General features: G+C 40.7%; 1 protein-coding gene across 1 annotated transcript; it reads left to right on the top strand.

Moving 5' to 3' along the window:
• The first annotated feature begins 1470 nt into the window (after window positions 1–1470).
• HABP4 (hyaluronan binding protein 4) lies at window positions 1471–24964 on the top strand. The gene is made up of 8 exons (XM_065663246.1): window positions 1471–1947; window positions 11137–11284; window positions 12152–12313; window positions 12506–12577; window positions 14550–14633; window positions 20438–20606; window positions 22339–22518; window positions 24409–24964. The coding sequence occupies exons 1-8, from the start codon at window positions 1659–1661 to the stop codon at window positions 24463–24465; spliced, it is 1161 nt and encodes a 386-aa protein (XP_065519318.1). The 5' UTR covers window positions 1471–1658; the 3' UTR covers window positions 24466–24964.
• Window positions 24965–25265: the final 301 nt, after the last annotated feature.

Below are 25265 nucleotides of genomic sequence, written 5' to 3'. Positions count from 1 at the left end.
TTGATAGAATCATAGGACTGGAAAGGGCCTTAAAGATCATCTAGTTCCAACCCCCCTGCCATGGTTGTGACTTCACAAATGAGGATGAAGCTGTAAAAGGGCACAGTATAATGAAATCATTTTTATTCTGTAGCAAGCAAGCCCTGCATACGTGGGTCTATGTGAAGGCTAGGGGAGATAGAGTGATTATGTTCAAGGCTCGGTGGAGCCACCATAGCGGAGGATGTTCTGTGTGCTTTGACTTATCTGCACTCCGAGACAGAGGGAGGTGGTTTTTATGCTGCCAGTGCTGTCTCTAATCTCGCTTTATGAAGCATAGTGCAGAGTCTGATTTACTTTCAAGCACTTGTGCTAACGATAAGATTAATTTCAAGGCAAGGTAGGATATACAGTGAAGTTGTCATAATAGAGGAACTGCTAAATTTCCTATGAATGACGAGAATAAAAACACAGTCTAACCACAGAAATAACAGAGTTTAACCACAGAAATCTCGACTGCAGTTGGCATTCTTTAGGTGAATGTGTCTGAAAGGCTGAGATTTTTACACCATGTGTTTGGGGTTGCTGTAGCTGATGGAGGGTGCAGGGGTGGTTTGCCTGCATGGCTGCCTGTCCGCCGAACACGGTGAATGAACCTTGTTGAGTCTCCAGGGGTGTTTGTGCTGTTGGTTTTCAGAGTTGGGAAAAGGATTTGCAGCTCACTCCAGGCATCGCTGGCACCGAACCGCATGGCTCCTACAGTCAGAGGGTGCCTGCATGTATACTCTCACATCATACGGGGCTGAGTGATGGCCTTGGGGGCTCTGCTGGTTTTGCTGAACAGAGCATCTTTCCATGTTAGACTCTGGAACCTGTGTGTCTCACCCTTGTGCTGCATTTGTAAGCTGTTATGCCCGCAGGGGTCCACCAATGTAAGGAACCAACACCACCGCCGTTTTAAGCGGAAAGAGGCAATTAAAACACTTTGAGGGAATACGAGGCGAATTTGTGAAAGTGTGCTAGGTGCTCGAAGCAGAGTTGCACTGAGAGCTCCCAGTGCGGCGTTTCATTAAAGTCAGCCGTTAGTGCATGTGGATTGTACCAGAAGCCCCTGGGAGGACAGTAATGTGAAGACATTACATTACGGACTCTTACTGAAGAGCCTCCGCAGCCACGCACACACAGCGGCTCTCTGCCGGCCCCCTACCACCGACGAGCAGCGGCGGAGCGCACTCCGGGCAACGCCACGGCTCATGCACAGCTAATGCTGCCGGGCTCCCTGAGCTGCACACCCTATTGGTCAGTACCCCATTATTGACTGTGCAGGCGCTGCACGTCAGGGGCGGGGCGAAGCCTAAAGGCGCTATTGCGGATTGGTCGCTCGCTCTCGCCGTTATTTCGCTATTGGTTGAGGGTGTCGCTGTGGGTGGGCGCGGCGCCGCCGATAGGTGGCGGTTGCGGCTCCGCTCGCAGCTGCGGCGTTTCATTGGTTTCGCGGCTCAGTGAAGGGCGGGGCGCCGGCAATGATAATGGCTATGGAGCGGCGGCCCGGGTAGTGCTGAGCCGGTGCCGGGCTCGGGGCAGCAGTCACCGAGGTGCAGCGCTCCGTGGTTAGCCTCAGCGGCAGCCTCGTAACAGACCGCCGGTAGGGAAGGGGATAGGGTCAGCTGTCCGCAGCGATGATGAAGGGGACGGTGGATAGTCCCGTGGCTGCCTTGATGCAGGAGAGCTTTGGCTGCTCTATCGCCAACCGCTTCTACCAGCTCCTGGACGACGAGTCTGACCCCTTCGACATCCTGAGCGAGGCCGACCGCCGGCAGCAGCAGCGCAAGAAGCGCGAAGAGGCGGTGGCGGCAGCCGTCAGGACAGCCGGTCCCGGCGGCAGGGCGGGCGGCGGCAAGAGGGAGTCCCAGAAGCAGCGCAAGCAGCCCGGGAGTCCCCCTGCGCCCTGGGGGCCGCCAGAAGCCGGTATGGCGGTGGGGCGGGAGACGGGGTCCCGGCGGGGCGAGCGGCCCGGCAGCCGGTGGTCCGTAGGAGTCGGGTGCCGGAGCAGGCAGAGGGCCCTGCAGCGTGGCGGGGGTCGCGGCTGGCCCCGCGCCTGCCCTGCCTCCCCTCAGCCGTCCTGGCGTTCCGCCGCTTGCGGCTGCGGTAATGAGAAGATGGATTTCATTGGGTTGTCGTTGCGAGTGGGTACCTGAACGGCCCCTTGGAGAGACAGGGACAGCTGGGCGTCACTGCGGAGCCGAGCTCCGAGGCCGCCGTGGGAGCTCTCCCATCCTACCCGGGGGGCTTCGGAAGGTGAATGGGTTTTCGGACGAGTAAGCGAGAACTTCGTAAATAGACCTAAGAGACAGGTGAAAGAGCATTAACTCTGCCACCGCGGCACCTGTAGTTTTCTTGCTGGTTTAGCATCCCTGTTGATGCATTTCGTCAGTGGCCGTTTACCTTTGGTGTCTGATGCTTGCAGACTTGTTTTCTTGGTCCCTCTGAATCTTCTGGTACTTCAGCTTCCTCAGGGTTATCATATGGCCCGGAATCTGTACTTAGTTCGCCTTAAGCTTGCATTGTTGCACAAACATTTGAATAAAAACTTACCTGCTAGAACTCTTTAGCACGGCGTTCGGGAATAGTCTAGGCTGTGTCAGCTGCAAGGCTGTGATGCAGAATGTTGCTTCAAGGGAGCCAGTCGGCTTTTGTATCAGAATGTTTGTCACAGTTTTCTTTGCAGCTGAAGGCTTTGCTGGGCAGTGGCTCCTCGCAATTGGAGTATTTTTTTCTTGTGAGTCTTACTACTATTACTTACCTGGTATTGAGCCCCAGGCTGATGGATTCAGTATCTAAAGTATTTGAGGGCTGGCTCTGCACACTGTGTCCAAAAACTCTGGTTTTACCCTCTTGAGTTGTAAATTCCCATTCACCTGCTGCAGGCATTGGAGCTTAACACATTAAGATACCGATCTTTTCCTGTAGTAAAAGATCCTGTTAAATTCATAGTAATTGAACTGTGTGTTTTAATTCCCTAGAAAAAGGTGTGGCCTTTCAGTTTGGGTTATTGCTCCATCAAGACATTGCCAGTGCTACCAGTTCTTACTGCTTAGACTTCCATACAGTCTTACACTGTTCAAACAGCAACTATTTCACCTTGTGCAGCAGAGACTGTTTCAGTGCCAAATAAGCACTGGCTAATGATCATCTTTGCAGAGGATGATCTTAACAAATCGTCACTGTCCCTTTGGATAGTTGTATGAAACTTGCCTTTTGAGATTCCTCTGTGATTGCTATGTGACTTTGTCACAGATCTCTGCCTGTAAGACCAATAGTCACACTATTAACAGGTTTATTTTACTTCAGGGATACTTTGCTGTGGATATTAAATGGAGATGAAGAGGCCTGTTCAGTGAACCTCAAAGTCTCAAGTTTTAATGAAAGAGTTCTTGAACAAGAGCTGGTGGTTATTGGTAACCTGCCAGGAGTGTTGGAAGTATGTGAAGAGCATCTTTTACCTGCTACTTGTCTATAGCTATCTTGAGCACACAGGTTCTGAGTGTAATTCTGTGATAATACACAGTGACTCTGTGGAGTGGTTTTGACTATTTTCTAATACCTTGATATTAAGAAACCTAGTTTCTCATATGCAGAGATGAGGCACACATGCCTTGTTTTAACTGGTTGCTTGCTAATTTAAAGTGGAGAAAAGACCAGTGACTTACAGTAGTCTTCGTGAAAGTGAATGAATATCTATTTGAAGAAGAGTTATTTGCTGTGAAAAAAATGCCACACTTTCTTTACAGAAAGTGGCTATCCTGGATTTTGCATATGCTGTATGTTTGTGTCTTGAAGTTGTTGTGAAGTAAGGATTGCAAATGTATGGTACTCAGGATGTAAAACTAGGGCGGAGAGTTGACACTTGCTCCTGCCTATATGTTCTTCCTGTGGAAGTAGTGTCTTAGTGAGTCTGCTCTGAAGGCCAGAGCTCACCCTCTGACTTAGGGCAAATACAGTCACGGCGCAGCTGGCAAACATAAAGTATGTGGTGGGTAGAGGGGGTAGAAAAACCTAGTGTTTTGTTTTGTTTTTAAGGCAGGGGCAGCTTTTTATTTAGGCCATACAAAATTGATTTGTTATACAGGATTCAACCAGAAAACTTCTGGGTAGAGTAGAAGATACCAGCTTAGTGGCTGAGAATGAGTGCTTACTCGGGAAGATCCTCATATCAGCTCAGTTTGACATAAAGCTTATAATGGTAGATGCATTGCTAGAGCAGTACTGCTCTGTTTGGGAAAATAAAGCATATTGATTGAAATGATGAAATCTGGGTGCTCATCACTAAACTTTTATTAAAAAAAAAAAAAAGTCCAGATTTTGGCATAACTCCCTCTAACTTCATTTCACTGATTAGGAATTAAAGACCATAAAAAATAATCTAGACCCATCTAAACAGCTGAATCAGATTATGGTATTGTGGTTGAAATGACAAAATTCAGTCTGTATTGTATTCATGTTAATAGAATCATCACAGATCAGCCCAGGTTGAGTGGGACCTCAAGGGATTGTCTGGTCCAGCCTTTCCTGGGAAAGGCGGCCTAGAAGGGATCATCTAGCATCCTGTCTCATTGCATTTGGAAAACCTTCAGTGATGGGGACTCCACCATGGCTCTGGTGGGGTTGTTCCAGTGAATGATTGTTATAAATTTCTTTCTGATAACTGATGAAAACTCTCCTCATGCAGCTTATACCTGTTGCCCCTTGTCTTCTCCACGTGGCTTCTTGTGAAGACAGAAGCCTTCATCCTCCCTGCGCTCTGTAGCTGCCCTTCAAGTACTGGAATACTATGATGTGTCCCGCAGCCGAACCTTCTCCAGGGAGAAGAGACCTAGCTCCTTCAGCCTTTCCTCATAGGGCAGCCTTTCCAGCCCTTTGATCATCTTCATGGCCCTCCATTGGACCACCTCCAAACTGTTTTTTCTCATTACTGGGTGTTTCGCTGCTTTGGGTTACAAAAAGTCTTGTTAGAAGTTTCACAGTTTTTGTTTTATTATTGTATTATTTCTTGAGCATATTAAATCTGAACAAAATAGTCTTTACCTTTAGAGAGACTTGAAGCAGGCGTAGTCTTTTATCTTGAAACAGAGAAAAGGTTTTACAGTAGTGTGAGAGGCTTCTTTCAGTGTTATGTTTTGAAGTTTGGGTGGAAAGTTTACTCACAAAGCTCTGTGAGTTGATATTTTATTTTTTTTTTTACTTAATTCTTCACTGCCTTTTCTAGGGGAGTTTTTACTTATTTTCTAGAGATGTTTTCAGTTTGAAACAAGCCTCCCAAGTGGACTTGGCCAGATAATCCAGTACTTCGGCTTGTAGAATCTAACCTATTTATTATGAATTGACACACTGACTATTTTTGAATCTATCTTTAAGGAGAAAATGGATTTGTATTTCATAGCCCATAAAAACCTATACTTTTCACCTTAATGATCATAGAATCATAGAATAGTTAGGGTTGGAAAGGATCTTAAGATCCTCAAGTTCCAACCCCCCTGCCATGGGCAGGAACACCTCACACTAGATCCTGTTTCCCAAGGCTTTGTTCAACCTGGCCTTGAACACCGCCAGGGATGGAGCACTCACAACTTCCTTGGGCAACCCATTCCAGTGCCTCACTGCCCTTACAGTAAAGAGCTTCCTCCTTATATATACACGATGTATTTCTTTCTCCCTTACTGACTGTGGTGTTCAGTGATTTTTATACTGTATGGTAAGGATTTGGGTAAAGGCTGTTTGTAGATACTACAGCTCTTATAATTGTACCTCTTACTCTTAACTCAGTTCATTCTTAGCACAGTGGCCAAACTGCATTTGCCAGCTCTTTGTTCAAAAGTCCCAGTTGCAGAGTTTGCATTCTTTACCGGTCCAGGCAAATTAAATGTGTTGATCATGCAGTAATAAGCTATTTTCTGTTGAAATCTCTAAACCTTTGTTGCTAATACCTCTAAAAGTTTTTCTTCTTTCATGTGAATTTGATGATTCATGTAACAGTTAGATGCAATACTGAATACTGTATGTTTGAGTTTTTAGCTACTGTTTTAAAAATTCACATGACATGGAATGTTTCGGGGGAATTTTATCTTGTACTGATTGCAGTTTTCATATCTTAAATAAGTTCTTCCAATAGCATTCTTTCAGCTACATAATCATAAGGTTGCCAGGAGGAAAGCTGCAGTAGTCATCTCTGTGATTGAGTGCTGGCACACATGAAACCAAAATGTAGCACAGAATGGAGTCTTAACTGCATGTGTCTCATTTTCATGTGGTATATGCAGTAGCTGAAGCTTTTTTGTGTGTGTGTTTTCAGATACTGAACTATTATTCTGCAAATCATATAATTAGCCATGCTTTAGTTTACAAAATTAATAGCTTGAAGTTTGAAATCAAAATCACATGAACACACACATGCAAAGGGGAGGAGATAAGATTGCGTGTGCAGTCTTACATCTGCTGCACTCTCAAGTATAGAAAAATATGTCCCTGAGAGTGTGTATTGTTTTTACTATTTCCAGTTATACAGCTTTACTGTAAAGGAAGATGAGCTGTACATGTATAGGTATCATTGTGTTACTGAGATGATAATGAAGCAGTGTGTTTGCATGCAGCCATAGTTAATAACAGAGATCCTTGAATTATTTCTTCACTTGCCCTCATTCCAGACAAACTGGAGCAGTACTCCTATTGTTTTTTTTCTACTTTCCTCTTCTCCTCTGAACTCCTACTAAATTGTTTCATGAGGCTCAGAGTTTTCAATTTAAAAGTTAAGCTGAAAGATGAGGAAAGAAGGGTGTCTTGGAATAAGACGAAGGAGAGATTTGAGTTTAGGACCAATGGTTGTGCTGTTGTTAGCTTTGTTTTAACATCTACAAAGCATCTGAAACTTGTCTGAAATGAAAAAAATTAAGGACAATTTAAATTATTTTCGTGGGTGGGTGAGAAGACTTTGCCGAAAGATCTATGAGAGAAAAACAGAACCAATAAATAACCAAAGTTTGCTGATACAAGGTTGTAGTAGTAGAGTTACAGGGCAATGACACAAGTAACATATTGTAAAGGAATTTCACCATCAGTAAGTGTAAAGTAATACGTATGGGAGATCTTTGATTGAGGTGAGGGGCAGCATTGCAAACTGTACTACCATGTGAAGATTTTTCTTATTCAGACTATTCTGGTTAATGAACAAGAGCTTGGAGTCATATGGACTGTTAAAGAGTAGGACAGCAGATCTATCTCCACTTGCCGTGTCCGAGAGAAGCAAATGGTGGGAATTACTGAGGTAGCAGTAGCAGGGAAAATGGAAAAGGAATCATCATGCCTTTGAAGGAATCTTACTTTCCAAAGTCTTGTAAGTATGTCTGCTCTTTTGTTCACCTCAGACATGCTAAAGTTAGAAAAAGAACACTAGAGTGATGAATGAAACTCAGAGAATTATTTCTGCATTGGGAGAAATTTAAATCAAGGGCTTTGTTTTGAGAAGAGATACCTGAGGATGTAAAAGGAATGTGCATAGAACTGCAGGTGAGACTTGGAGAAGGCGAAGAGTATTGACTCTTATTTTGTGGAAATAAAGGGATATAATATAAGTCAGATTTTTGTGGAATAAGGGGAAAGAATGCTTTTTCTGTAGAGACTATTATTGACCTGTGGCCCTTATTGCTGTAGGGTGACGTTGATATATCAAAGCATGTACCTATTCTGACAGGAGTCCGGGTAAAGACATGGCAGCCCATCTGTAGATCTGTCCTGCATGAATCAATGTTTCTAGTCTTTGATTCAGAAAACCTCTGAGGGTAGATTACCATGTGGAAAGCACTTTGTCATTGCTTTTCTTTTTTCAAATACATGCTACAAGATATATCAAGTCTTTTACCTTACTACTTTCTTTGGTCTAATGTTCATCCTAACTGGATCAAAGCTACACTGTTCCTGTGTGGGCTAGTTGAGCAAAGTAGAAATAAGCCCTTGTTTGGCACTTCTTCATCCCAGGCTGCATTTGTAGAAATGGAGTACTGATGGAATTGCCTTACTGGGTTTGAGTGTCACCTGTTTTGGTGAGACTAGTTGGTGTCAGGCTTGTGAGGATTCATAAAGCATGAAGGTGAAGAACTGTCAGCTGGACGTTAGGTCAGAAGGCAAGGCTTTGGTGTTCTTTGCAGCAGTAACCTCTCTCAGCCTGTGAACTGCATGCTAGCTGCCACCATCACCTGCTGTGCTCCTTACATGAAGCAATGGGGGAAACAGCAAGATTCCTGATCTAGCTTATAGTCACTGATTGGCAGTTGCAAGTTGGACTTCTTGTGGTGTTTGTCCAAAGTCAAGGTTTACTGCACACAACCTTTTTAATTTTTTTTATATATTTTTCAAATTTTATTTTATTTTTAGTTCAGCTGGTTCTTGGGGTGGGGAAGCTGGGTCTGCGTGAACAGTTTAAGCATCAGATTTCTGATTCCTCGGTTTATAAAGTGACATGCAACTCAGCTGACACACTGGGCTGCTGCAGTAACCTCCCAGGGAAGCAGTGTTGAAGTGGGGAATGGTGGTCAACATCTTCAGCTGAATACAGACTGCAGATGTAAGACCCAGGAAAACCACCTTAGAGAGGCTCAACTTGGTAACTTGGAAAGAGTGACCTTCAGTTTTCAGCATGAGCTTTGTAGGACCTCAAGCAGATGATCCACAGCACTCCAGAGGGTTGTTGTTTGTTGTTCTTTTTCCTGGTTTGAAGAAAACCTGCATACTAGTCTATGTATGCAAACAAGGAGACAAAATCGGGGTGTACTTGGAAGACACAGTGAGCATTCAAAGCATAGCTCAGTTCCTTTCAAGTGAAAGCTATTGTGGCATTGCTACAAAGATTTTGTTTTGGCAGTGGTTGTTTTTTATTCTTGGTTTGTAGTGTTTTTTTTACTTCCCCCCCCCCCCAAAAAAAAAAAAAAGTGTAGATGGCCTTAAGCTGCCTAAATAAAAATGAGCCTGCACTGGGACAGACATGGCAGAGGATTAAAACCCTAATAGGTTATGCTGTCACTGCTGCCAAACTCCAGTTTAGTTTGCCCATAATACGCAGAGCTGAAAGTTGTGCTGGTGTTTGAACTGATTCACAAGCTTCTGCCCTGAGGGTGACTCGGCTTATTAGAGAAGTGTAGTTGCTGCATACTGCTTTAAGCCACTGCTGCATGTCTGTCAGACCAGTTAAAAAGTGTTTTTGTACAGGTAATAAGTGCCACCTTTCTAGTGTTTAAAATCCATCTTTAGTAATTATAGCCGCCAGCTAGAAAAAAGTGAAATAGCCTTGCAATGAAGTCAGAGTAGGGCTGACTATTGTGTCTAGCATGATCAGTGCTAGTGACACATAATACACTGGCATTTCTGGCAAGAAGACTTTGAACTACTTCTAAGTGGTACTGTGTAACAGAACTGAAGACCATATTTTTAAAATTACTTTTGCACCTGAATGTTTTGGCATTGGTTTACTTGTTTTAAGGAGCTCTTTGAATCAGAAGGTGTAATTGAGGTTAATAGTAAGTACTTAGGGAAGGTGGTCTCTGACTAGTGCATTCTTGCCAAGTTAGTCTGTTTAGAATAATTGATGTTTCTGATAGCCAGTGAGAAACTGAAAAATAAATAAAAATGTGCTCTGTGTTGCAGTTGTGCATTCAGATCCAAACAAAATAAGTAAACATTAGGTCAGAAATCAGTCACTCTTTCCACAGCAAGATTCTGGTTTGGAATTATCACTTGTATAGTTAGTGGTGTAGTTGAGATCTGTATAGGGTAGACATGTTTCCTAACAGTGTGTACAATTCTGTGTTCTTTAAAGTTTTGCTATTTATTAAAGCATCCTGGTTTGAAAGACTTACTCAGAAACTGGTTTCAAAAGTTGCCCTTTATGCAGAGTATACGTTGTAGGTTTTTTTAGGATGCAAGTGTGCTTGCTGCTGTGAGGGCTGAGAAACCAAACCTTGAGGAGAGTTACTGGGGTATCTTATGTCACGTGGTGTGTACTTTAAGGAAAACCAAAGCTTGTGTTGCTTCTGTGGCACAGACAAAACTATCATCTGTACACAGAAATGACTGTCCTCACTGCATAACAAGCTTGTTTTATCGTTCTTGTAACTTATTTGCTGAGTGGATAATTCTTTGAGGTTTTGTTTTTAAAGGTGATGTTACAGTCTTCATGCTTGCCACTGAAGCTTTCATCAGAGATCTTATAGGGCATTTCTGTGGAGCTGTGAATTAATTTGATCTTAGTATTGTTGGGTAGAATAGGCTTTTTTTCTTTTATATGCTATATATCTGTATGGGTTGAGTGGATAACCTCAGTTTATTCTCTCCTATAATACACAGTTTCTGTGCATTCACCTTGCCCAGCCTTTTCCTCCTTAGCCCTGACAGTGGCTGAAAAAAAACCCAAAAAAGCTTAAATGTGTTTTACTGTGAAATATATTGACATTTTGACAATTAACGGTGTTGGAGGCTTTGTACTTAATGCTTGGGTTTCTGCCGCTTAAACCCAGTGACTTCTAATGTAGGTGAATGGTCCTGTATTCCAGAGAACAGTACCAGAAGGAGGTGACCCTCTTCTGGTTACTGGATACTGTAACCGTGAGCTTAAAGAAAATGTGCAGGCTCAGACCTCTAAATTCAGCTCATTTGGCAAGAGATGTGTTGTCTCATGACAGACAACTAACACCTAACAGTCCTTCTCCCACCTTTGTTGCTCCTGCAGCAGTCTTGCAATTCATGTCTTTCATTGAAGCTTCTCTGCTTTGTTCTGTGGTACACTAGCAAGATCTTTGAGAGAACATGAGAGAAACAGTCTTTGTTCTCCATTTCTGAGAGCAAAATGAGATTTTTCTGTAGCCTGTCTTTTCTGGAAATGTGTAAGCTGTTGTCAATATCCATAGTATTTTTTCCTGAGGTAGATTCATCAATACAGAAGGGAAAGTAATTGAATGTCTTTAAAACAGTGTCTGGCAACATTAAGTGCTTTTTGGTTTGGGTGGACTTGCAGAAGACTGTAAGGTGTAATCAGCTCATTTCAGTCAGCAGTGTAGTAACCGCAATTCAGTTATTACTAAACTGTTAGTAATCTGTATATGTGTGTTTGTGTAGACCAGAAGCAAACACCCTATTGGGGAGAACAGCAAGGGTTCAATAACAGAAGAGCAGAAGTGAAACAAGACAAAAATGAACAGAGACCATATTTTGGAAGATTCTGTTCCAATGAAGCAGAACGACAAGTGGAACCCACAGTGGAAAGGTATGTATCATAGAGGGAGAAGTAAGGTGCCTCGTGGAGGGTCTGCACAGGGTTGGGAAAGGTTTAACCTTAAAACAGATCTAGTAGCCAGATGTAACTTGAAGGTATGGTTGCATTAATAATGTGTAGATTTGTTGAAAGATTGGTTCTTGCGCACCAGAGCTGTAATTTCAGCTTTCTTGCAGATGAACTTCGAATGATTCTGTTAAATGTTAGAAATATAAGGCAAAACTGAACAGTGTGAGGATCTGAAAATCTAACCCGTAGTCTGCCGCATAAATGTTCATGTCTGAGCTCTTGTACTATTCAAGCTTTGCAGAACATACAGTGCAGGTTCCAAGTTGAATGAATTTTACTGTTCAAACTGAAAATAAACTTTTGTCATACTATTCACTACTGGATAGTGAATGCATGTCAGTTTTACTATCCTTACAGGTACTATAAAAGCCCACCTAAACCTTTAATGCTTGGGAGCATGTCTGTTCTTACATTGTATCACAATAGTTGGTATTTAACATGTTCCCTGAAATTTTTAGCAGTTGCATATGAGTCTGTGTTTAGACAGTGGGCTATTGACTGATAAAACTGTTGAGGATTTGACAGTTTTATAATGTATTATTTAACTTCTTGGATGTTTTCAGTGTTGCCAATAAACAGCTGAACTTTCTATTCCTGTTATTTGTATTCAGTTTATATCTACTTTTAATGACAAAACAAACACAACTGTACTGTGTAAAGATGTGCTCTGAATATTGAGTGGTAGCTCTAATACTCTATCTCTCACAGCTGCACAAATACAACCATGCAATTCTTTTTTCTTTAACTGTTCTGTCAGAACAAGAATCTGACTAGAAATCTTATTTTTAGATCAACTGAAAGATTAGACCGCTGTGAAAGGCCAGTAAGAGGTCGTGGCAAAGGAGGTGGAATGCGAGGTAGAGGAAGAGGTAGTGGAATAAATAGAAGTTTTGATGGCTTTGACCAGAGAGGAAGACAGGAGTTTGAAAGACAAAGCGGGAATGTGAAAATGTAAGTGTTCTGTGTGCTGCTTCTTATTTAGTGTACAAGTAAGCAATAGCCAGCACTGCAGTAGTGTCTCCTATGCATTCTGATCCCTTCTTCTGTATCCAGGTTGGCTGGCAAAAAGTCAGTGCTGGTTTTAGTTTGAGGTCCTAATGAAAACAAGCTCTTAAACTCATAGAACCCTTCTTTTCTCTCTAGGGGAATGAAAACAGCTGACAAAAAGGGTGGAAGTGGAGCTTTCAACTGGAGAAGAGTTAAAGATGATACAAGGTAAAAGATACACATGTGCCCGTCATAGATCATCATTTGCTATGATCCATCTTATCATGTTATATTCAGCGGTTTCATGTACGTTTTGAGTCTCGCTTTCTGTTAGTTGTTGTGATGAATGTAGTTTTGCAGTTTTCTGGCCTCACCTCCTTCATATTGGAGAGATTAAATTGTAGCAAAGGCGTGGGTGATGTTTCTTCAAATAAGACTGCCAACATTATTTTTTTTTTGACAGGGGCCAAGTCTTTTAGCTGAAATGAGCTATGATTTTTCTCAATAGTCTCAGTAGGACTTTTTCTCAATATGCTACTCTTTCCAGTAGCTTTTGTTCTTATATATATGTAGAACTTTTTAACTGAAGGCTGGTAAAGGACAGAGAAAAGGCAGCACTTTGAACTTACAGCAAAAAATCTGTAGCCATATGAAATTAAAAAAAAAAAAAAAAACAACAAACCAAAACAAAGCAAAACTTTTTTTAAACTTAAATCATGGATTCAGAAAATCTTGTTAAAAGGCTGAAAAATATAGCCTTGATGGGTAATAATTTTCGGACTTAATATTCCATATTCTCATGGAAGGTTGTACTAATTTCCCTCTCTTCTATAAAATTTCTTACTAAAAGATTGGTTAGGTTCCTTCTCAAAACGAAGGATCAACTAGCTTTACATAGCTCTGAGGTGAAGGCACAAAACTAGCTGACCAAAATCACAAAACCAGCTTCTATAGGATGTCAGGGAAGGTTGTGTGAACTTCATAAAATACAAGAAATTTAAGATCCATTATATTTTTTTAGTTCAATAGCATCAGAACTTGATACAAACATGAGATGCCAATGCTTTCTTGTGATGTAGTGTGTGTGGTAGAAGTGGCATTAAATTGGAATTGTCTAAACAATTCAAAAAGTATGTCTGTGCCTTAATTGTGCTCAGTGATGCATTAAAGTTGTGTTACTTTCATTCCGTTGGTAGGCATACATATTTAAAATTAAGTGCTTGTTCACTGTCAAATGAGAGCAGTAACTAATGTCCATGTTATGGAAAAAAACGGGGTTTTACCATTTTAATAGTAGAAAAGAAACAAAAAGGCAAACCTAAGCATCAGTGGTAAGCTGTAATCAAGTACTGGTGTTACTGTTTACTGTTAAATTATTTTGTCTTCATGCATGCTTTTCACTTATTTTGATAGTACATAGAAGTCAGATTTTTCTCATGCTTCTCATTTTGTTAGCTGCCTGTCATGGTTTAAACCCAGTCAGTAACTCAGAACCATACAGACGCCTGCTCACTCCCCGCCACTTCCTCTTTGCTCTCCTGGAGGGATGGGGAGGAGAATTGAAAGAATGTAACTCCTGCAGGTTGAGATCAGAACAGTCCAGTAACTAAGGTATAACACAAACCATTGCTGCTATCACCAATAATAATAATAAATAATAAGGAAAATAACAAGGGAAGAGAATACAACTGCTCACCACCTGCTGACCGATACCCAGCCCAATTGAGCAGTGATCTAGCCCTTCCAGGTAACTGCCCCAGTTTATATACTGGGCATGATGTGCTGTGGTATGGAATACCTCTTTGGCTAGTTTGGGTCAGGTGTCCTGTCTCTGCTTCCTCCCGGCTTCCCCTCCTCCCTGGCAGAGCATGAGTCTCAGAAAGTCCTTGGTCAGAGTAAACATTACTGAGCAGCAACTAAAAAGGTCAGTGTTACCAGTGCAGTTCCCAAGCTGAAAGTCAAAAACAGAGAGCTGCACCAGCTACTAAGAAGGAGAAAAATGACGGCTACTGCTGAACCCAGGATATCGCCTAACTAGTCACTTAGTAGGTCTACTTTCTGCTTCTGTTTCTGGAGTTTTCCTCTCATTTTTTTTTTTTTTTTGTCTCAAGGAATTCTTGAACAAAAGTGGTGTATTGATCAGGAAGGGCTTTTTTTCTAATGCATTTGTTTGTTGTTTTTCACTTGTTTACCATTTTAGTGGGATGGAACAGACTGCTTCTATGGAAGAAACTGCAGAAACAGATGAGCAGCCAGGGGCATCTGGAGGAGAGTCTCTGAACAAGTATAGTCTCACCACAGTATTTTCTTTATGAATGCAAAGAAAACAATTGACTTACTGATACACTTTTATTGGGAGACACGCTTGAAATGTGAACTGTGAAGTTTTGCTACTACACATATTTAAAAATAGAAAAGCTTTGCCTGTATGTGTGAATCATGAAAATGCATCCCTAATTCTTCACTAAAGCTTGGTTTATACAGCTGCAGATTGCATTTTGTTGGCCAGTGGTGCTTAAGTTGCTAAGATATGGTGATAATTTAAGAAGGAGCTGTATATTGATTGTTATCCTTTTAACTTGTCCTGTTTGTAAAAACTGCCCTGCGTTCTGAAGTTCTCTGAGGAAAAAGGTATTGAAGATGCCTATGCAATCATGCAAACACAATCAAAATACACTAAGATAAAATTCTATAAGGCAGTATTCATCATTCACTACTATCATGCAGTTGTCAACATGTACCTGAAGGTCCTCTGCAGAGCTTGAATATTGCTGGAAATAGTCTTGCACTGAGCCTTAGGAGTAGAGAAATTGAGAGAGAAATCTGCTAGTTTTCTGGCTTTCGTTCTGATCAGTGTCCAGTGAGAATTTGCAGCAAATAAACACTGCCATAAGAAAAAGTAACTGGGCAGTCTTGTCCAAGTTAAAAGGCTTTAAAGAATAATCAAATAGCATGTGGTGAATAAGTCCTTCTGACCTAGTGGTGCAGCTCCAGTTATTAATGGCTTTGTTAATTTCTTGTAAGAAGTGGAATTGATACAGTTTCAGTTCTTTTAAATTTTAAACTGGCTTTTAATGAAGAGTCATATAGAAGGAAATCTGTCTCTGAAATTAACTGATTGGGCTTCCAGAAAACTGTATCTAGACTAACTTAAAGTTGGATGGATAATGTACATAAGCTATCAAAAATACATGGTATTAGCTAAATATGAGCACAGTTATTCAGTTTGGTTTTGTTTATTTGTCAGCTATAAGTACCTTTTATGTGTTTCAGACTTAGGTTTCTACTCCAGGCTCTTTGTAGATACATCCTGACGTCAGTCCCTTGTAGAGCATAAGGCATGAGAAAAGTGGAAGTGTCTGACTGAATCTGCCAGTTGCCTTTAGTTCTTTTCCCTTTCTCAGGAATCACTAGGTATTCAGACAGACTGTGACTCTTTTTAGAGATTTTACTCCTCCTCATGTTTTTAAAAAACTCTTTGATTAGGAATAGTCCACTGAAATCTGTAAGATTAAAAAATGCAAGTAACCTCCAAGTACAAAGTTCTGGTTTGTGTATGTTTCCAGTGTGGTAAATAGTGTCCTGAATGAAGACTTACGAATCTATATATAAAATACAAATTGCATATACCTCATTGCATGTACCTCTGGGAATAGTGTCAGCTTGGTGACTATGTGCTTTATAATAGGAGATGTGTGAATATCGCATAGGTAACTAGGGAGGGTTGTATGGCATACACCTTAACAAGGTGGAATATTTTTTAATTGTTCTTTTAATATTAAAGAACAAGAGCTGGTGGATGTATTTTAAGGTGTTACATGCTTAGGTTGCCTCTGCTTTCCAGAGGTGTTGGCTTCTGGCAGGTAAAACACCCCATCAAAATATTCTAACTGGGCTACCTTCTGCTTTTGCTACAGTCTCAGTACTGGGTGTAGGATGTGTGTTTGCTTAAGCTGCTGCTAGGATTGTTCTCATTTTGACTCTTAAATGCAGCGACTCTAAAGAATCCTTTTCTTGCCTACTGCTTGACTGCAGTTTTGTGCTTGCATTGAGGAAGAGATGGAAGACTTGGGTTGTTTGTTTCTTCTTTTACGCTTTCCTGTTGTAACTGCTTCCATTCAAAAGAAAGGGGGGGAAGACATAAAGAACAGAAGTTTCTTTAATACTTCTATAGTATAAATCAAGGGTGGTTTTTTCCATATCTTCACGTTTACTTTAATATATCAATGTCTCTCTCTGCTTATAGCATCCCAAACTCCATGCTAATAGTTGGAGTATTTTGCTGCAAGCAGTAAGTATAGAATGTACAAGTACACAGCAGTATAAGCTTTCCTCACAGGTGCTTTCAGTTGAGCTTTTCTTCCCTGTCTGAACAATGTAACATGCTTGTGTTGACTGGTAATTCAAATGAATAGATTTTTCTTTTTACTCAGTATGACAAAGTCTGATCAATTCCTGTCAAAGGTGTTCGCAGAGTTAGTATTTATTCTGTGGGGCTTTCTTGCACTTTCTCACACAGGACTGTCTTCCTTTTTGGTGGAGCTGTATATTCTTCTGGTCATTTAATAGGAAACTTCAAAAGTTTGTCTTCAAGTTTGCAGGGCTGTTTACCTCTTGTTTGGTTTTGGGGGTTGGGTGATGGGAGGTTGGTTGGTTTTTTTGGTTGTTTAAGAGTGACAGACCAGGCAGCTCTGCATCAGGATTTGGTTGTTTTTTTCTTCTATAGTTAACTTGTACAGTTGCTGCTTGGTATGACCTTGTTTAACTCCTGCAAATTGTGCCTAATAGGAAAGATTGATGTAATTGATTTCTTGGTAAAAGCTGAGTAAGTATTCGCTTTATATAGCTGAATATGAAAAAATCTTCTGAAAAAGACATGCTATCATTATTTTTAATTAAAGTAATCATCCAAATAGCTGAATGCCATTGGCATTTCTTCTGCATATTATTGTATTCACATAGAGTGGTTCCTGCAGGAAAGGAATGCACAGTAAACAAGGTGTAGGTAGAGGTTTATGGTCATCCACTGAAAGCAGTGAGGCTGTAGGAACCATTACTGAAGACTCCTGTTCAGTGTTTCGGTATGTACTTGCACTGTTAATTCAGTTTGCCCTTGTCCAGAGGCTGCACTTAACGTGTCTCACAATATTTTCTAAGCGTGATTGGTGGCATGCTTGATTAATGAAGATGTACACCGAGCAGTTACTGAAAATGCTTAAGGTTTCAAGATAGAAAATCATGCACTGAGTGCACTTCCATATAGGCTTGGTGCCCAGAATAACCTGCTACAATCAAGTCTCTGACCAAAATGTAATGTGCAGGTTCCTTTTGCTGTGATTCACTAGTGGGAGGTGTTTCCCCTTGAGAGTCTTAGCATCCTAAAGTACACTTGTACTGCTAATAACCTATCAGTTGAAGCCATCCTTTGGCGTAAAAATCAAACCGTTCTTTATGGTTGAAAAGCCAAATATTTGCAGTGTAAATCTACTAGTATTTCCTTTAGAACAGGTTAAGTGCTCATTTTTGATAGATATGTACTTATCAAAGCAATACTTGTGTTTGCTTTTTTTGAGAAGTCAAGTTGCTGTGTAGAAATGTCCTTGTGTTGTCTTACAATCATAGGAATTTAGATCTAAAGGAGATCTTGGTGACTTAAGGTATGACCAGACATATGTGTGCCACTTTTCACATCTGTCTAGGTGACTTTAATGTCCTCTACTGATAGAGAGTTTGGTGTTCCTTGCTGGTCTTTCCAATACTTTGAAAATAGAAATTACTGTGTTTGGGGTGTTTTTCTCCTGAGAAACACCATGAATGTGCAAAATTTCATTTCTCTTTTACTGTTGTTTCCTTCTTTTTTACTGTTATGCATGTTTCCTCCTCAGCATCTCTTTAAAGGTTTCCCATGTAGATCATGTATTTTAGACCTATCTGTCTTGCAGTCCTATTTTGGACTTTTTCTTCCTGTTCCCACATAGAAGACATTACTCAGTTGAGACCTTGTTCTACCCCACGGGCAGTGACATGTGTTCCAAATAAAACTGTACCTCCTTATGATAGTACACTGTGGCAGAAAAGTGCTGTTGATTTAAAGATCAGTTTGACTGGGTAGACTGGAATACTCTTGCACGGTTTGGGGAGTTTGGGGTCCCTTCTTTGGAGCTTCTGCCTTGCTAGTTCTTTCTGTGTTTGGATAGCTGATACTTTTGCCCGTTTCTGCTTGTCCTTGGGGCTTGCAGATGGTGGTTGTTTTGGGTGGTTGTTTTGGAATTACTTAGCCTTAGCATTTCATATCACTGAAATGCGAAGGTCAGTCATTCAGCGTTCTTGAGCGCTTGTGCTATTGACCCTTTCCTTCACAAGCTTTGTGCCATTGCCCTTTTCTTTCACAAGCTTTGTGCCGTAGAAAATGTGTTTAGAAAATTACACTGCTGATAACTGCACAGCGCTAGCCTCATAGCTCCACTCCGATGCTTGTTTTTCTTTTGCAAGTTGAAAAATAGGCAGCTCCTTCTCATATACTTCTTGCAGCCAATTCTGTATCTTTCTACAGCTCTTACCAAGAACTGAAATAGTGTCTCCCTAATGTGCTGAAAACCTAATGGGAGAGGATGACAAAAGACTTCCTAAAGTGCAGATATGCCATTTACAGATTCTGTCCCATGGGTAGTGGCTTAGGAAGAAATTAAACCAGTTTCATAGAACCCCTTTTTATTAGTGTATTTTCTCTCCTTTTATTTCCTCTGGGTGCTTGCAACTGGTCCTACATTTCCAGCACCCATTCCCAAAAGTGAAGCTTCAGATAATCGATGAAAAAAGAATTATCTGGCCTCTTACTCTTGAGGACAACAAATTGGAATGTTTGGGGTGCAGTTGTTTCTTAAGACTCTTGCACATGGAACACCATCTGTTGGTGTTTTTCCAGAAGCAGCTGAATCTATCACCTGTATGTTTCTTTCATTTAACTCACTAAACCAGTTAATCTTTTTTTCTTAACAGTCCTTCTAATACAGTTTCAGATCTTCTTAATCTGTACAGAACTACAGCTGCTTACCAGTCTTCTAACCTTTAGCTTCTGGTTCATGTAGCTGGAATTTTTCAACGAGCAGGGTATGAAGGCATGTCAGAGGGTAGGCATATAGTACAGGACTTGCATATTTTTTATTTAACTTTTTCTGCAAACTGCATTTAAAGCTGTGTTCATTCTAGAACCCAAATTACTGTTCAGTTCTGCTTCTGCCTGTCATATGCCGGATTCTTCAGGAAGACACTGTGTCACTTTGATTTGCAAAAAATGGGTTGGTTTTCTGCAGTATCAAGGGGGAGCAGGCCTGTTCTTATACAGGCTAGTTCTAAATGTACAGAACACTTCCAACAGATGTGTGTATTCTGATGGGGTGCTTGTACAACTTCAAAAGCAAAATTCACAGTTCACTGTCATTTAACTCTGTGTCTTTCCATGATAAAATAAGTTTACAACTTGCATTTGATCAGCTGTGTATTTACATTGGAAAAATCATTAGCATTTGTTACAGCATGACTTAGAACTGTGATTGAGTGAGGAAAACCAAATACATAGTTCTCGTACCAGAAGGGACCTAATTATGAAAGGGTTGCTGGAAAAATCAATGTTAGGGAAGTACTTAACCAAGTTTGACTGCTATTGCAATGTGTAACAGTTTTGTGTGGGAAAAGAAAGAAATGGTTTCTCGAGTATCTGGGAGTAATCGGTGCAGGTTTTCCTATAGTTCATGGTATTTGACTTGTTTCTCAGCAAACAATTATATGATGAAGCGAGCTGTGTTCCATGTATGTGATGCTACTTAGTAGAAGACAGCCTTCCTCAAATACCAGTACATTGCACCCATAGTGTACTCCAATAGCTGCTGGTTTTGGGCAAGTCAGTCTTGGTCAGCCTCAGAAAAATGGCAGAAGGGTAGTCAAGCAGTGACGCGTGGAGAAGAATCTTTAGTTTTGACTTACGTATTTTGTCTTATGAATACAGACAAAGCCCTGGACTTTAGTGTTTTTGTTTGTCCTGGCATGTTGCAAGCTAATGGTTTTTACTTTACAACTGTAAATCTCTAGAGTTCGTGAAGGAGAGACAATGGAAGAAGTAGTTCAAGAAATGACATTAGATGAGTGGAAAAGTCTTCAGCAACGGAATCGACCAAAGCCTGAATTCAACATTCGGAAGCCAGAATCCATTGTTCCTTACAGAGCAGTGGTGATTCACAAGTCAAAATACAGCAATCGTGTAAGCATTGCCTGAGGAATTCTCTGCTTTATACCCAGGATTAGGAAACTGCCTCTATTGTTTTTTTTTTTACTAGTTTTAGTACATTCTGAACAGCCTAGAAATCAGTATCTAAGCTTGATTACTGTAATGACGTATGTGCCTCAAAACTTGCTTTAAACTTAACGTCTGTTCATTTTCTTTTCTCAGATCACCACCCCTACTTTGTCTACAAATATATCAAATTGTTCTACCTTATAGCTGACACTTAGCAATATAAAACCGGCGTCCTTGCTGGTGCCACCTAGGCAGATCTCTGGTAGTGCTGCTAGAGAAACTTGTGTTTGCTAAACACTACTTAACTTACCCTGACTTTGAATCCTGGTTAGCTTACTTGCCAGTGTACACTTGCATGTATGCATTAAACTTGGGTTAGTCTGGGTGTTAAGTGTCCTATTTCTCATCTGTGCTGGGTAACAGCTTTCACTGCTCATTTGGAATACATAAATTTAGTACTGCTTTTCATTTTTTACTTTTAGGGCCCTGCTTCCTAGAAGTAACTCTGGAGAGCTTGTTCTGCAGCAGTGTGCTTCCCCCCCACCTCAACACCCCTTTTTCCCTAACTTTTATTCCACGATTCTACTGAAACCGCCATTTTAGGGAGAATTTCTAGGGGTTTTTTTTATATGATTAGGGTGAGAGGGGAGACTCTTTCACAGATTCTTGCTTACTAAGATTTCAGATTTTTGTTGTCAAAATAGTCTAGCCTAACGGAATTTTTATTCTTAATGACTGCATGCATGTATAGATACACATAGTATCCTTTGTCTTGTTTATAATACTAATATCAAAACTTACAGCTTTTTAAGCCTTAATTGCTTCAGGTCATTGAGCACTTCCAGGGACAGATGCTAATACTGAAGTGGCCTGCATTCTTTTTAGCATGGCTTTTGGTAGTCACAGTTTTAATTACCCTCTTCATCCTTCTCAGAGGGATACAGTGGTAGGGGTAGAGTGAATATCTTTCACAAGCTTTGAAAAGACTATGAAAGTATGTGAGGTGTGCATGCAAGTTTCAGTTCTTTTTGTCCATGAAGTTTCTCTGGTAGTATCAAGGGACCTTGTCAAAGCGAACATAGAATAAGAGCTACGGGGAGCTGCGTAGCACAGGCAAGTCAAATCCCTGCCTTAGACATTGAAAAAAGTAAGTGACATCACTGTATGGGATGAGTTTATACATGTATGTTATTGTTACTATAATGCACATTAGAATAATGATGAGAAGTAGTTTTACATCCACTACAGCTACTAGAAATATCCAGAGTTAAAACAACAGTAATCTCATAGCTGCAGACAGACTAATAGGTTGCTTAGTGGCTGGATACTGTGCATTGCTGCTTCCTTTTAACCATTACTTCAAGATAATTGTAGAAGTGAGTAAGCTTACGCCTGATTCCCCAGTCCATTAGAAAACCTCATAGATAATATTTCTGAAAATCCTCTTCAGTGTTACGGAGCTGATACGAATGATTTTGTTGCCAGGACAAAATCTGAGCCAGTGAAGAACTATCCCAGGTACCTGGGAAGCTATGATTGTCTCACCTCAGTTAAAACCTCGTGCAAGTTAAGGCCTGTCTTCTGTTCCAGATGTTACCTTGATTTATCTGCTGCTTGGTCTATAATATGTATGTAGCAGGAAGAGGAGAAGGTTTTATGTGGAAGCTATAGGCTTTAACCAGATTCCTTTTTTTAGTTGCGAAAGGAAGATTATGAAGATGATTCTCATGTCTTCCGAAGACCAGTGAATGACATAACATCTCAGCTGGATATTAATTTTGGGAGTCTTCCTCGCCCTGGCCGTGGATCAAGAGGAGCACGAGGTGGTGGTCGTGGCAGACAAGTTGAGGAGAGAAGACCTCAATCAGCAGTAATGGTAATGGATTTTATGCGACATCTTGTTGCTTGCCTGGGGATTTTTCTTGGTGATTAGTGTGCATGTGTTAGGGGAGTGGCTGCTGCCTGAACATTCACACACTATTCAAGAAGTTACACACCAGCCAAGACTTAAAACTGCTAGGACTGGAGTTCCCCTGCAGCGGATGGTTCCACTGACCTGATGGGTGCTCTATTTGACTTCTCGGACATACTCACTTCCTCCTTCAGGCTCTGTTCCAGGTTTCCTGCAGCAGTCTCAGTTGTTCAATTCCAGGAAAAAATAATTAGATAATTGAGTGGTATAGCTATAGGGACAGCACAAGCTGGGTGCCTCCATAGAGGGACCCTGAACAAAGAAACCCCTTATGATTTGTTCACCCACCCCTCATGGGCCTTTTTAGTCTAATGGTGACTTTTTGATATGGGGTCTTCTAATACCTTACTGGATTCTTTCTCTGTCTTCACACAGGCAGGCTGTTAACTGTTATCTTGTTGAGTTGCAGTTTCTGCTGATGGCTGCAGCCTCTTTATCTTCTGGTTAGTCCCACTTGCGCACCTGCTTGTCAGTAGAGCACAGGACACTAAAAAAAGTCCTAGACCTAGGATAAACATTACTTAGCAACAACTAAATTTGGTGTATTATCAACATTCTTCTCACAGTGAAGACAAAACACAGTGCTGTACTAGCTACTAGGAAAATTACTAAGAAAATTTAACTCTTTTCCAGCCAAAAGTCATAGTTTATGGCCTAAGGCTTCAATAAATCTAGCTGCTCATGCTAAACAAGTAAAGCTAAGCAAATGGCATACTAAACTCTATGTACAGTTTGTTATGCTGTATACATACAGCATAATACTATAAGTGACTCAGACTAAAGCTTAATTATTTAAGCTAAACTGTCTCAACAAGTGTGTGTGTCCTGCCCCCTTTTCTGTGGAATTACTGATTTCTGTAGTGACAGACTTGTTTCTAATTCCTGCTCATAGTATGGTCGCTTGGTTATTTTGAGTTCCTGACCCAAAATCAAATACTGGTTCAGGCTCACAACTCTTAACATATATATTTCAAAAGGTCTGATTACTAGTCGCTGTAATAGTAACTAGAGGAAAGGATGTAATGAAGATCAGTTTCTGAAATGAGTTTTGATATAAATGGAAAAGTAATTAAAATGACTGAAGCCTTGTATCTCTTACAGCAAATTTCAGTATAGTACAGTAATAGCTTGATTACTGAGAGTGAGATCAGTAAGTAAATTTAGGGTTGTGCAGCATCCTACAGAATGAGACAAGTGTTCAATGTAACCATTAAAAAAAACCCTCTACTGACCATTTTCTCTTAAGGAAAAAAAAAGGCAGCATTTGTGCACTAAAAAATAATATCTTTTTCTTTCTGCTAAATGAAGGTCTCGATTCAATTCTGTCTAGCATGAGTCAAGTTTTAAAGGTTGGGAACTTACACAATAATGCAGAAGCAAGTTGGTGCATTTGTTTCATCTGAATGAAAAAGGCTCTTTAAGCACACAGCATAGAATTTAAAACTACAATCTGATACGTGCAGTAGCCTCAGAATGTAACAGGATAGTAATGCAGCTTCTAAAAGCAGAGAGTATTTTGGGCGAGGTTGCTTTACTTTTTTTTCTTCACTTCAGTGCTGCAGAACTTGTGATCCTGTGGTCCTCCTTAGGTCTTGGGTCAGTTCATGCTGAAGACATTACAGTAGTCATAACTTCTGAGATAAATACGTAGTGTTTCTGTGATAGCGATGGATACAAAGCATTTAACTTTAATCGAAGAATTAACCCTTTTCAGGGTAAAATACATATCTGTAGTTGTCAGGTTCTTTTGAAATGCATTAATTTTTCTACAAGGCTTCCTTTTTTACTTTGTAGGTGGAGCTTGTTGCTCCAAATCCTGATGATCCTGAGGATTTTCCAGCTTTGGCATGAAGAACAGTCATGGATGATGATGTCTCAGCGTAGTCTGAAGGGACCAGTATTATATGGGTGCCTATAAAGAAAATCTCTTCTAACTGGAAAAGCTGTTTGTGTATTAGGTATAGAATGACTGCAGATGTCTGCTAATGGTGTTGGGTTCTGGAGACACTGGACTGGGATCATGTCGCAGGTTCCAGTGTCTGCTTCCATCTGTGAAAACTGTGTGAAGGCTTACAGTCCTTCACTACAAGGCTTCTAATAAAGTTCAAGAGTAGAATGTTTAAAAATGTGTATATAAAGATTATATTAAGTTCTCCACAGTGAAAATGTGAACCATGGTGAAATGTGAACCATGGTGAAGTGTAAACTGCACAACATGGTCTGCAGTTGGGACTCTATTTCACTGTATATTTGAAAACTGCTTTCCCTGTTTCTTTGAGTGAAGTGTATATTTCACAATCATGTGTTGCAGTTCTCCTTGAGTTTCGCAAATAAAGGCTCACTGGTTTGGGTTTGAAGTATTATTTTCACAAGTCAGAGAAGCAAACTGGAGCTTTTGCTGTTTGGATCCAGTCTGAAAAATCCCAAAAAAACACACCAAAACCAAAAATAAACAAAAAACCCACCATAAAATGAAAGCCCAAATGGAACAAAACCCTCCACCCCCCAAAAAAAGAAGCAAACCGAAGCCAACAGTGAAAAATTAACAAAACCAAACCCAAACCAATCTAAACAGCAGATCTCACTTGCCCAAAACAGTGAGCATCTCTGTAAGCAGGAATGATCTTTAAAATTAAGGCTGCAGATTCTTT

Source organism: Lathamus discolor, chromosome Z, assembly GCF_037157495.1.
Source record: "Lathamus discolor isolate bLatDis1 chromosome Z, bLatDis1.hap1, whole genome shotgun sequence".
Taxonomy (NCBI): Eukaryota; Metazoa; Chordata; class Aves; order Psittaciformes; family Psittacidae; genus Lathamus; species Lathamus discolor.
Note: the sequence above shows the minus strand (reverse complement) of the source record. Positions and strands in the feature narration are given on the sequence as shown.